The following is a 13,588-nucleotide window of genomic DNA, read 5'->3' as shown; positions in this document are numbered from 1 at the left end:
CTATATAAAATTACCAAGAGTTTACTATAAATCTGTTTGGACTTCAATTGTGAAACTTACATGTTCACCTATAATTGAGCTTTCCTTAAAAAGAAGATAAAAATGGAAAAACAACAACAAAGAAGGAAACACTAGTAGTAGAGCAGATGATCTGTGGTGCTCAGGGCCTGTTTCTTTGTCTAAAAACCAAAAATGTGTGTTTCAACTAATGAACCATAAGCCAAATCAGCATTAAAATGGTTCATCAGACAACATGGTTTTTCTGATGAAAACCAGAAATCTCAGTCCTTAAACCTAAACCAAAATATTCTGATGTAGCATAAAAGAGGACCCAGGATCTAAATATACAAAAAGGATAACTAATATCTCTGCATGTTCTCCAACTTTGTGAAATGTTATGGGTAAACAAATACTGTCTTGCATGTATAAACGGTTGATAAAAAAAGATACTGACAATTGATCAGATTGTTCTTACAATCTCCTAATATATTAGGGAGCAATATTTGTGTATGCTACTGGAAGAAAATATGAAGCTATTTCAGATGTATTTTCATCAGGGATGCTAACAGCTTCATCAGTAAATCTAAATGTTTTATATATTCATTTAGAAATTTTGCAAATCTGCTTTTGTAACTTTTCAATGTTTGTATAAACTACTCATCGCTAACATTTAAGACATTTAAAATTGAAATCTAAACATCCACATTTTATTTTATGCATTTCTTTTGTTTTTAAATAATACATTTTTTTATGTGTACTTTAATGTTTTTTTTATTATTATTTTCTTCAGCTGTACGCTTCATCTACATTCGGTTTCGGTTAAAAAAGATGCATGAAACCTTCTGGTATGGTTTTGGCCCTTTCCAACAGCAGCAACCACAGATAATTTTCAGTTGCACACTCTGGAAAATAAAACGAAAATGCATTTTCTCAATAACTGCTGCAGCTGCTTGGCCTTGCACAAACGTATATGCACGGTTGTGAGAAGTTTCTAGTTTCGTTTCTGGCACCGGGCGCGTTAAAAAAAGGGCTGCGGTGGGTACGTGTGGGAGGAGGGAGAATTGAGGAAGCGAAAATGAAATCCAGTTCAAAGATCGTCTATGTATTTGTTGATGGCTACGCCAGTTGAAAAAAATACACGTATTTTTGGTATTAAAGTAAAATATTTCTTGTGCTAGTATTTTTTAACAATTTTAGCTTAAAACATGTAAATAAGATTTCGGAGAGACCTTTAAACAAAGTACAAATGTTCACGTAAAGATATTTTCGATTTCGACGATGACAACAACAGCAGAAATAAAAATCGGAGTAAGCGCTCTTCGTATGTTTCTGGGGAGCGCGCAAAGGATCTTCCGCGACTCCGCTCGAGACCGAGCTGAAGCGAGAGCACGAGAGCTTGCAGGGGGATTTCCAGCACGCGCCCTGACTTCCCGAAGCAGTCGTTGTTTTGCTTTCGGTCTGAATGCAGAAACAGAAATAAACCACCGACACCATCTTTATTTTTTTTCTTTTATTTTTTTTTCTATGTGCATTTTAAAGCCTCGAAGCTGCTACGTTGTCCACCTCGAGCCCAGCGTGTTATTCTCCGACAGCGGCGCTGAGGAGCCACAGGCCGTCCAAACTGAGACGGTAACAGTTTTTATTTCCGCATATTAAAAGCTGTTGGGCTGCGTACACAGTCATACGCAGCGACTTCCTACGGGACGACATGACAGCTCCTTAGCTCGCTCTGTAAGTGAAAGTACCCCTGTAGTTTTTTAGGCTTCGTTCGCCGGCGAGGTACTGGATTTATTTTCACTTTTGGCTTCGTTGTTTTTGGGTCAGCTCGCTGGCAGGCAGTAGACAAATAGAGCGCGGTAAACTTTTGACCTGACCTCCGCTGCTAAATTCAACTTTACTTCAATAAACGTGTCCACAACCGCATAGACTTAGCGCTCGGAAAGCTAGTGTGTGCTGTAATTTTGAACATATTATGACTTAAATGTTCTTGTTATTATGTCAGTTTATCCTTATCAAACTGTTTCTTCTTTTACAGAGTTGGAGCTATGATAAATAAAATTACTTCTGAATAGTAATAGCGTTAGTTATGAGAGTACCATGTTGAATTTTGCTTCATTATTGATAAGTTATATTTTCACTGTATTATTGTATTTTATACGTCGCCTGGTGGGAGAGTAGAACGTGATGGTGTGTTTTAGCCGCATTTGCAAGCCAGTTGAACAAAGGTCGTTTCAGCAGTTAAAATTTTACTAAAACATTTGAGAGTTTTTAGAAGTTTGTCTCACATGTTTGACCAGAAAGGGAAGTGAGGCACAATAATTACAAGTGTTAAAACCAATAAGGATCAGGGTAACACACAGACACCCACAGGGGGACTCAGCTGGATGTTCCAGGCCTGCTGCTGGTTAAAAAAGCCTGGTATGGTGCCGTGTTACCTGGTTTGACCTTTTAGGGAGCTGTCTGTTACTAGAAGTGCCACATTAATGTGCAGCTGGGATCACCAGGGCCTGCTGGACTTTGATCATGTCGGGAACCAACATGAGCTTCAGGCTGGGGAAAATGTTCCTCCTGTGTTGTTTTTAAAGGAAACATTCTGCATTTGTTGTCTTGTCGCTTGAATTTTTTTTTCAGCTTCCTGTTGTATTTGTTCCAAGTTTTTTTGTTTTTGTTTTCTAGGATCAGATTTTCTTTAGCAAAAGTTTAAACCTGAGTAAAGTTTTATTTCTCTCATTTCCAAACTAAATGAAACAAAAATATGTATTTATTCATTCATGTTTAGTCTGCTGTTAGAAATAAAATCTATCACTGTGAATCGGTAATTTGAAATGCACTGATGAGGATTTTTCTGGCCTTTCTTGATTTGTGGTTTTCTTTTAGGTGAGCAGCCAGCTCTGATTGTGACCAGTTCCGATTTTTGATGGGGGGAAAACAAAAAGTGTTCCAGGCTTTTTGATATAAGTTATAGCTTTGGATCAAACAGGAAATGACAGGATTGCAAGATTACCCCCGTTTATACATTTAAGCAGGCATTTAGAGCTACTTAAAGGACGATTGGCTGATTTATAATTTCTGCCTCATTTGATTGGTGCACCCCCAGTAATAATCATGGTACGCTGTCTTATTATTTGAGAAGAATTATTTAGATTTCAGTCAGTTCCAGCTGCTGCTTGTTAATACCTGTGATTGTTTGCATCTCTTAGGTCACCATGCCTGTAGAAAGGATGAGGATGCGGCCGTGGCTGGAGGAACAGATCAACTCTTGTCAGATCCCAGGACTGAAATGGGTCAACAAAGTGAGTTGGTGTTTTTAACATTCTAACGTCGACTCATTCTGTGAAGTGAGATGCTGACAGACCGCATTGATTTTTAGGAAAAGAGAATCTTCCAGATCCCGTGGATGCATGCGGCACGTCATGGCTGGGACCTGGAGAAAGACGCGCCGCTCTTCATGCGATGGGCCATACACACTGGTAACTGGAGCACACTCTCACTGCTTCTCCTTTCCTGTGGCTTTCAGTCTCATGTCTGACCAAACAGCGCTCTTAATTTTCTGTCACAAATCTGAGGAACTTTACGGTTGGGCAATGTTTATTGGTTTAGGGAAAAAACAAAGTAAAAGCCAATCAGTTTTGGTCTCCAAACTGTGGAGGGAGGTGTCTCCTTCAGGCTTTAGTTTCGCAAGAGTGAAATGGGTTTCCTACTCGGTCCTGAAAAGAATGGAATACAATTTTCTGTGCTTTCTGGGTCTGGATAAGCAAGGAATGGAGAAAAAAAAATTGATTTTGGAAAATGGACTTTATATTTTGAAAAATGAGCTGAGTTTTTACATTAAATGCCACAAATGAACTTGGTTCTCTTCACATTCTTTTTGAATACAAAATAACCTTACAGCACCTGTGAATCGTGTATTTTTTTTCTTCCAATTTGACAAATTCTGTCCTCGTCTGTCACATAAAATCCCACTGAACATATGTACCTTTAGTTTTAACATTATAATATGACAAATTTCATAACAACATGAAAAGTATTCAAAGCATTCTGAACACATAATGTTGTAGTTGCATCCTTTTCTCTTTAAAAATAAAAATAGAAGCCTAAGCTAACCCTGCTATAATAATAAACACACAAATCCATTCTAAGGTATTTCCCTTAATGTCCGTCTGCAGGCAAATACCAGCCCGGTGTGGACCGGCCCGACCCAAAGACCTGGAAGGCTAACTTCCGCTGCGCCATGAACAGCCTGCCTGACATCGAGGAGGTGAAGGACAAAAGCATCAAGAAAGGAACCAATGCCTTCAGAGTGTACAAGATGCTCTCGTCCACAGAGAGGAGCTTGAAGAAAGGTGAGCTGCGCTCGTTCCTCCTCTGCTGTTTTACTCCTGGATTTGACTCAAAACACGTTTCCTGAATCCTCCCTCCAATCTGTGTGTCCTCATAGGAAAAAAAAAGGCCGACAAGGAGGGAAAGTCCAAGGGAAGCAAAGAGGTAGGACAACCTCTGGGTTTTTTTGTTGCCACGTCTTGATCCACGCTCTATGTAAACTTGATAAAAACCTGGTTTTCATAGTCCAGTTTGGCGGCATTGCCGAAATACCTTACCTAGAAGCGTTTTGCATAGCCTCAGCTCCTGCCAAGACGGAGAAAAACACTTCTAGAAAGCCTCGTCAGGTCAAAGTGAAGTGGGAGAGATAAAGGTGGAGGGGGGGAGGGAACGGCTGAGTTGGAACAATCAGGTATCCTTCCTGTTCCCACATGATGTAGAATTGCTCTGTGTTGGATCAGATAAGAGAGCGGCTCACAGTGGGAGGGATCGACTGCTCTGTCTGGGTGGGTGATGGTCGAGGCATGCCTGCTTTGTTGTTGTAGCTCCCGGCTGGAGGTGCAGAAGTCCAGCTGTTTGTCCTGCAGATGCAGGACGAGGTAGGTCAAAAGGTGTTGAGTGGAGTCACTGGAGAGGTGTCAGGAAGTCGTCCGTGTTCATCGCTCCAGTAGGAGAATATTACAGCCTGCAGCACAGAACCGGCTCAAAACAAACTTCAGTTTATATTTACATTTCATGTCATAGGCTGCACAAAGTAGGGTATAATTGTATATATTTTGCATTGTTTTTAGTATTCATAATTGCTACTAGGCCTGTCATGATAAATTTTCATAGAAGTTATGAAACAACGATAATATCGTTGTTTTGAGATCATCTTCAAGTAATGTAATGGTAATGGCATGGTAATGCAAAACACATTCTCAAAGATAAAGAACATCTTGCATTGGAACAGGAACATATCAACAAAACAAAAACAACAAATAAAATGAATTATTTAGTCTCTGTAAGCAAAATTGTCCTTCATAAAAATGTCTGGTTGAGATCAAAGTCCCTGACTGAAGACTTTTGTCATCCAGTTTGTAGTTGAAAAAGAGAAAAATGAGAAATCATGCAAACGGAAATTATTGAGCTAGTTTTAATTTATTGTGCGATTAATTGATTTGGTGCTTATTGTGTCAGGCCTAGATATTAGGAGTGCACCGATCACAATTTTCTGACCAATTGCTGATATTTGGGTTGCATTAGTTGTTGTACTCCTAATTGCACAAATTAAAATTGTGTTTTTTTTTTTTTTACATGTTTGTGAAGCTATTGGTGTATTTAAATGAGCTGTACAGGTACAGTTATATCAAATACATTTATAATTCAGTACATTATCAGTACAATCGTTTAGTCAATTCAGCACTGTTTCTCTATGTTGGATCGGTATCAGCCGATGCTAAACCTCAGGTATCGATATCAATATCTGTATTAGATAAAAGTGGGTCGGTGCATCCCTAATCTGTATATACTTTCAGTTATGTTTGTCTACATCCAACCTCTCCTCTTCCTTTGCCCCTCAGGGAGCCGCTCTGTCTCCAAGCACGACTTTTTCTGAAGCCCACCCTGGACCCGTTGACTGTTCCAAGCAGCTTGCGCTCAAAGAAGAGACCCGGGAGCTCACAGTGTCCAACAGCGGATCAGGTACTGCCGTTGTGATTTGTGTCGCCCTGCGCCACAGGAGTGCGCCGGACTCCCTTGTGTTCACGCTCAGTGTGTTTTGTGTGTGTGTGTCTGACCCGCAGCGCTCCACAGTCCGGCTGGGGACCATCTGATCCACTGCGAGCAGCTGCCGGACGTGTGCCAGACCATCGAGGTGACCACCGAGAACGAGGAGCAGACCGTTAGCTCCTCCCACTCGTACCCACTGCAGATCTCTCCTGTATCTTCATGCTGCGGTGAGACACCACACACACAAACACATCCTCTTAACCGCAGCATGTTACGAGGAACAAAAAAAAAAGCCCAAATAATGCACCTACGGGCTCCTGACCACATGGGAACCTCTTTTACATCATTGTGGTTTCAATACAGAGGATTGGCTTTCCTCAACTCTGTATCTGATCGGCTGTTTATGTTCTGCCTGAGCAATAAAAAAAAGAAAACAACCCTGTGGTTTAGATGCTAAACTGTTAGCATCAGTCTCTGTCCAAACCAGCTGCATGGGTGAAAACAGAGGGGTAGACCTCTTTATCAACCCAACTACTACCAGAACATTTTGTTAGTTTATTTATTTTATGTTTTTATCTCTGCTTACATAAAAGCAGATAACTGCTCCTCTCTTCTAGCTACTAGCCGGTTTATCTTGTGTGTTCGTGACCCGTCATTCAGGGCCAGCTTGATCTATGGGTGTCAGCTCTGCTTGCTTGTGTGTGGTTGTTTGCATAGCTAACATTCAGAGTTGTGTGTAGCAGCAGTGTGTGTGCGTGTATGTGTTGGGGGCAGGGGGTTAATTGTCAGGCCTGTATGTGTGGTTTTACCTCCGTTTTCCTGTCTCCTCTGACTGCAGGCAGCGACACAGAGAGCGACACAGAAGACAACAAAGAGGTGGGTCTCACACTTAACACACACACACACACACACACACACACACACACCAAAGAGCGCTGAATGAATCAGCAGCTGGACTAGTTTTCAGATAAACAGGTTTTTACCTGCTCCAACAGGGTGTGTGTGTGTGTGTGCATCATAAAGTTTTGGAGCGTTGGCCCTGAGTGTGACGAGAGTTTGTGGTGCATCTCAGAGGCTCAAAGCATTTTTATTATTACGTGTTGAGTTAGGTGTGTGTGTGTGTGTGTTCCTTCCTGTAAGGTTGCAAAAGAGTGAGAAAAGGGAGGGCTCTGTCAGGAACCACCACAGTCAAACATTAACAGTTTGATCTCTGCTTGTCCTTTTGTCTATCACCACATGCTAACAAGATGTTCTATCCTGAGCCGCAACACAGGAATTCACCTGCACTTCCACACAGAGGAGATGCTCTTTTAGCTAATTTTGCACACACTACTGATGGCTAAATATTTACACTGAGTCACACACACACATCGATTCAACAGCAAGGACCGTTTAGCTGCTTTATGTTTGGTGTTGTAATAGTATTACCACACCTTGGACTTTCCTGCATTATGTTTCAGCACATTTCAGTGGGACAAAACAAGGTGGCAATTTATGAGGAAATAAAAATCTATAAAGTGTATGTAGCCCTCTTTACTTTAATACAGCAAACTAAAATTCAGGGCAGTAATGTATCCCAACCTTTTATCATCTCACAGATAGGCCTGTCACTATAACACATTTTGCGATAAACAACAATATTATCATTTTTTGATACCATGTTCAACTTCTACAGTAATAGTGGTTTATTAATGCAAGTACAACCTCTCAGAGATCAAACAACTTTAATTTCTAAAGAAACCTTTAACACTGGAACTGGTAAACAGCTTAAACATTCAAAATAAATAAACAAAACAGCCAAAACAATAATTGAAATGGATTATGAAGTCTCTGTTACCAAAAGTGATTTTCAAAATATGTCATTCAGCTTTGACGGGGAAAACAGGCAAAAGGGGCAGGTAGTGCAAACTATCTTGTTTCTCAAGATGGTGGCTTTTCAACAATGTTAAAGGGGAGCATCTCTTTGACGATTGTTGCCTATGTGGAAATGATCAATCTCATTTTAATTTATCATTCGATTATTTGATCTATTCCTTCTTGCGACCGACTAACACACAGAAAAAGATTCAGTCCAAACTTACGGCAGACATCCACCCCCTTCGCTGGGACTTTTCAAAATTTGTCAGGGGTGAAGTCATGCTCTCCCAGGGGAGGTTAGTTACACTTTAATTATCTTGCATGAGAAACTGATCTTATCTACCGATCTTATCTGTCTATACAAAGGTCTGAAAATCAGCCACTGTCCCTTTTGTTGTGCTGTGACAGAGAGCTGACCCGCCCACCAGGTCAGATCTGCATGTGCCTGGTTAACAATAGTCACCTCACCCTAACTTAGCAACTTGTTGCTATATTTAGCAATGTTTCAGACAAAAAAAAAAATTGGTATCGGCCAAAGTTGAAATAGGCAGGTCAGGTTTGCAAACTGTAATTGATGCACCCTTGCTACGGTTCAAATGAGACCAAATCTAACTTTTGTGTGCAAAATGCTAATCAAGACAGCAAACTTTGACCATGAACACTATTCCCACAGTAAATCTTGGTAGAATGCATTTCATTCATAAAATAAACTTTGAAAACCACGTTATGGTGCCACTAAATGGACGACTTTTTATTCCTTCTTGTAAAGTCTCCTTATGATGCATGACAAAATGTGAAAAAGTCCAAGGGTTATGAACACATTGCTATGCAGCTCAGCCCCAGGTTCACATCAGTTGCATCAGAAATTGTCCACAATCTGTACATAATTGTTCCTTCTTCTCCTTGTTCCCACCGACAGGCTCTCGGTCCGACGTGGAAGCGGGAATACCCGTCGGTCCTCAGAATCCCGCCGTGCTCCCTCCCCGGCATGGCTTCGTTCGTCAACCCGAGTAAACCCAACTTCCGGGTCACCAGCCTGAAGGACCCCACGCCCCTCATCAGCTATCACATCGACGGCTGGACGCCGGCTTGCGGCCAAAACTCTCACACGCCCCCGTCGAGCAGCCACGCTCACGAGGTGCGTGCAAGCGTCATTAGAAAAACCTCAGATGTCACTTCCTCCTGACCCCTGACCTCGGATGAAGGGGTTAGGAGGAGGAACGGTCGCTTCCAGAGAACATGTGGGCTATGTCGGAGCCTAAAACACCTGTGTGGATCTTCAGTTCTCTTAGTTTTCCCTTTTGACCGACTGACACTCAGCTGGATGTACCGGTCTGCCAAGCGGTGAGCATTTGACCGTCAGCGTGGGGGCCGGGTTTACAAGCTGCAGACCACTTCCACCTGAGTGGGTACATGAGGACCATACCGACGCCCTCCGTGTGCCACCGGTGGTATTTATGTGCAGCTTAAGTAGCTTCACACGCCTTTTTAGAAATGAGAGGTTCTCGGCGTTTTTAAAAGTTCGGCTTACCAAAGATTAGTTTAATTCAGTCCGTTAGTTTTGACAAGCTAAATGTAGATGCAGCCTGTTTGCCATCGTGTTCCTTATCGCCACGTTTAACCAAAGCCAGCACCTAACTACCAAGTTAAATACTTTGCTGGGGACACACGGAACCGGTATGTGGCGTTGCCATCCCAATCAGTTCAGGTCAGCAGATTAATTATCATGTATTTATACTCTCAATCACTGGCCCCACATTGGACAGAAGGCCGCGTGGATCTGTCTCCTCAGGACACTGGACTCGCCATTACTACAGCGGGGGGGACTAACACCGTCCTCCTGGTGTCCATAATGTACATAGCTCTTTTGTATGTGGGTTTTTGATTGCTTTAGCACCTTACAGGCAGCGCACTGGTTGGTGTGTGTGTATGCGTGTGTGTTTGTGAGTCTGAGAGAAACGGGGAGCAAAGCTTTACTTGCAGATATGTGCCTTTTGATGTGGCCGGGTTCAAACTAGGCATGGGCCTGTATGAGATTCTTAATCCTGACACATTGAGATCCTAAAATTTTGACAAAATGGACGAAAAACATGAGTTATGTTCAATATTATTTAAACCATTTTACTTCAAGTACCAATAAGTTTGTTTCTGATGGGAAATGAGATGGAACATGATGAAAAAAAATGAAATGGAAGTTATCAATTTTGAAATGAAAACTCGACACCGGTTACCGGCTCATGCTTACTTGAAGCTAGCTGTGCTTTAGCCTGCTAGTGGCAAACGCTACACCTCTCAAAGTCGCTCTTGTGCCTTTTTATACGTAAGATATGCATATGAATTTATTCATTTGATTTTATTCTATTTTTAAAGCATCCCTGGGGGGGGGGGCAGTTTAATTTGAGTGCACAGATCTCCCCTTCGCCCTGCACAGAAACACTGAGCTGCACTGACGAGGCAGTTATGCTCAGGAGTCATCGACCCCTGCTATGAGGAAACGGGATCCATTATCAACGGTTGTTAACAGCTAACAGGCTAAAGCGCAGCCAACAGGAAGACGATGGATCCACTGTGGGAACCAAACCCCCTCCCTCCAGAGTGTAACACTGGATTCACTCAGTCATTATGGTGATTTTTTTTTTATATATATATATAAAGACTCACTGGATCAAAGGGGGTTGTTGCTTGCTTTACTGCAAAAATCTTTTCATACTTGTGCCTTTTTTTAATTATTATTACTCAATGACGGAAATGGCTCATTTCAGTCTAGTTGCAGCTCGTGAATCCAGCCTGCATCATGTAATATTTTAAGCAAATTCTGCTAATAACTGAACTAAAAGCAGTCTTTTTTTTTTTATTGTTTTTTTTTTGTTTTGTTTTTGTGTTTGGAATCAGTGTAATTATTTCGAGTGGACGCAGAAATATACACGAGGTGTTTCCTGGTATATAAAATGGGACTAAAAATATGAGGAAATTGCTGATCAGAAGAGCTGGCATAACAAGGAAAACATTCTGAAAGTCCACCGATTTGCGTTGCCTTAACAGTAGCCTCACAGAAACATCCTATGTGCGCTTTTCCACAGATTTAGTTTCTTCTGCTTTATGTCGGTTAGAGACGAGCAGTGAAAGCTGACAGGTGTTTCTGTTGTCCAGAGTAATTTAGAGCCATTAAATCTCTTATCAGGAAGGAGTTGTACCTCTTTATGTTCAGCAGCACACTCTCTTAAAGGACAATGTAACTATTTAGCTGAAAGGAAAAAACAACCAACCATGAATATGAAAATTACATTTGCTCTGCTTTTCATCCTGCCACCCGTCTTGTCTAACATTGTGAAATCTACATGTGAATCAACATGTTCAACTGAAAATAAAGTGTTTTTGTATTTATCCTGCTTTCGGTTGGATTTTTATGACTGTCACAATTGAACTTTTTTTTTTTTTTTCTTTTTTTTATCTCTGGTATAGGCAGAAAGAGCAGAGTCCAGCTCTTTTTTATAGCCGCTGAGCCTCAGAGCTCGTATATCTGTGGCTGTTAAGATAAAAACAAAGTGACGGCTCGTCGGAGACCTTTTTGTTGGGAAACTGACCATTACCACGGCTTGGGCTGGGACACGACTTTGAGATAAGGATTAAAGGTTTTGCTGCTGAACAGTGCAAGTTAGCACCTGTAATGACTGAAACTGGAGTAACCGGTATGAGTGGTTCAGGTATTTGTCAGATGAGGCCTCGCTCTGCACACACACACACGCACACACACTCACACAGAGAGACAGTCGCTTCATTCAGTTTATCCAGAGCTCTAACGTCTGTTTCAGTTTCAGTTGCTTTTCTCGGTTCTCACTCTGCTTCCTGTTTTTCTCAGGTCCCAGCGGATGGCTGGCCAGTTGCCTTGACAACTGCTAACCACATGCCATTAGTCATAGTAAACAGTCTGTCAGTATGTCTGCTTTTTTTGTTGTTTTCTTTAGGATATATATCAAGACCTTAATCTGGACTTCCAGCAGTGTCGACAGGAATCTCGAAGTGTGCTCATTTGAATGTGTAGTTAATATGAAAACGTTTTCCTCATTTTTTATCCTACCACTAAGTTAAAACTTGTTTTTTGTTTAAATAGTGGACTCTTTTTATAGAATCTCACCATATTTACGAACATATGTTTACATTTTGTTAATAAAAGAGGGAAAAACGTCAAACCATAACTTTAAGGTTAAAACGAACTTAGTCTAATTTAGTAAACAGATAAAACAGGCTATTTTTAAAGAAAGATGTTTCACTGCTGCCATCTAATGTCCAAATTTAGAATTACAACCACTGACCTACTATTACAATAGTTTTATTCAAGGTATTCAAGAAGGTATTTATGTGAAAGAAAAATATGAAATTCATAGACACCATCCTGCCGGCTTCACCAATGGTTCTCCACCCCATTCCACAATTTAAGTGAAAATATCTATAGAGAGTACATCCCTAACACGTTTGTAAATCTTTCGTCATATCCTTTTAATGGACAACATCAATTGTAGGTTTCTGGCCAATCATTGAGCTTTAAAAGGATCCAGATTCTGATCTTGGCTTATACAAATTTCTTTTTTTTGTCTGAAAAGTTGCCAAATATAAAGGAGTCTGTCAGTCAGTCCTCTCATGGCAGGACAGTCACTGATTTTCAGTCCTTTTTGGAGATGGACAAGATTGGTGGATAACAATGTTTTCTCTCTGAACCAAATGAGTTTATGTTGGTCTCAACAGACCACAGGTCTTGGTTCCAGTGATCATGTCCTCAGTCTGCTCGTCTTCAGCAGCCCAGTTTGACGCAGTGTGTAGTGTAGTGTGATTTCTCTCGCTATTGTGGCATGCAGCAAACGGAAATCATTTTGGTGATCCCAACCAAAATCACCAAACGAGAAGCTTGTTCTGATTTGAGAATGTGTGTTTTCTTTTTATTTAGAGTATGTAAACTTCTGGTTTCAACTATAAGTAACTAGAATGTTAATCTGCCCCTTTAGACAATATTTATTGTGAGTCACCACTGTATAAATAATGATTTGTCGTGGTTCCATTTTGTCATAAGGAATTAATCTGATTCTGTAGTGTTCATGCAGTTTCTGTAAAGCCAGCTGTATTCATCACTGTCCTTCTCTCTTCTACTGCAGCAGAAGAAAAGAAATTAAAACTCTGGCTCTCATTACAAAGTTAAAGTAATGTATGCCTTCAGGACCTTCCTCTAGCTATGTTTTAATAGTGCACATTTTCAAACCAATTTGCAGTAATTTAAGCTGTTCCAACCACATTAACAAGAAAAAGTGATGCTATTACTGCTGATCTAAATTGGCTTACACCACGCCAACAGGACTGTATATTTCTCATGTCTCAACAGAATACAGCAGCAGATTCCTGTTTTCAATTCTACCAATGGTGTATGCTATCCTATCTATCAGTACTTGGTGCTTTTTTTAGTCCATCCTGAAGTCTTTTACAAGCAAATCGTGTTCGGACTTTGCAGATTTATTCACAAACAAAACTCAGAAGATGATACGAGCGGTTTGTGGCTCCATCTCTGATTACTTGGTTATCAGAGCTGGGTAAGAAGATAAATTATTGAGTGATTTATCTGATAAAAAAACTGCCTTATTATAAACTAGTATAAGCCCATACATAACCTAACATTTTTGCCAAAGATTGTTAAAACAACGATTCAGGTAATTTA

The 13,588-nt window shown here is 40.8% G+C and overlaps 1 protein-coding gene across 4 annotated transcripts; it reads left to right on the top strand.

Annotated features, from left to right (window-relative positions):
• The first annotated feature begins 1,282 nt into the window (after window positions 1-1,282).
• Window positions 1,283-11,271, top strand: irf2b (interferon regulatory factor 2b). 4 transcript variants are annotated; one of them, XM_008419757.3, is made up of 10 exons: window positions 1,283-1,629; window positions 2,878-3,108; window positions 3,201-3,293; window positions 3,371-3,470; window positions 4,167-4,343; window positions 4,439-4,485; window positions 5,883-6,003; window positions 6,105-6,257; window positions 6,869-6,906; window positions 8,807-11,271. In XM_008419757.3, exons 2-10 carry the CDS (start codon window positions 3,106-3,108, stop codon window positions 9,071-9,073), a joined length of 999 nt encoding a protein of 332 aa, XP_008417979.1. In that variant the 5' UTR covers window positions 1,283-1,629; window positions 2,878-3,105; the 3' UTR covers window positions 9,074-11,271. The 4 variants fall into 4 exon arrangements, with proteins under 4 accessions (XP_008417979.1, XP_008417980.1, XP_008417981.1 ...); XM_008419758.3 differs by having other exon boundaries at window positions 1,283-1,731; XM_008419759.2 differs by lacking the exon at window positions 2,878-3,108 and having other exon boundaries at window positions 1,283-1,731.
• Window positions 11,272-13,588: the final 2,317 nt, after the last annotated feature.

This window comes from Poecilia reticulata, chromosome 10, assembly GCF_904066995.2.
Source record: "Poecilia reticulata chromosome 10, P_reticulata-male-v2, whole genome shotgun sequence".
Lineage (NCBI taxonomy): Eukaryota > Metazoa > Chordata > Actinopteri > Cyprinodontiformes > Poeciliidae > Poecilia > Poecilia reticulata.
This window is presented reverse-complemented; position numbering and strand designations above follow the sequence as displayed.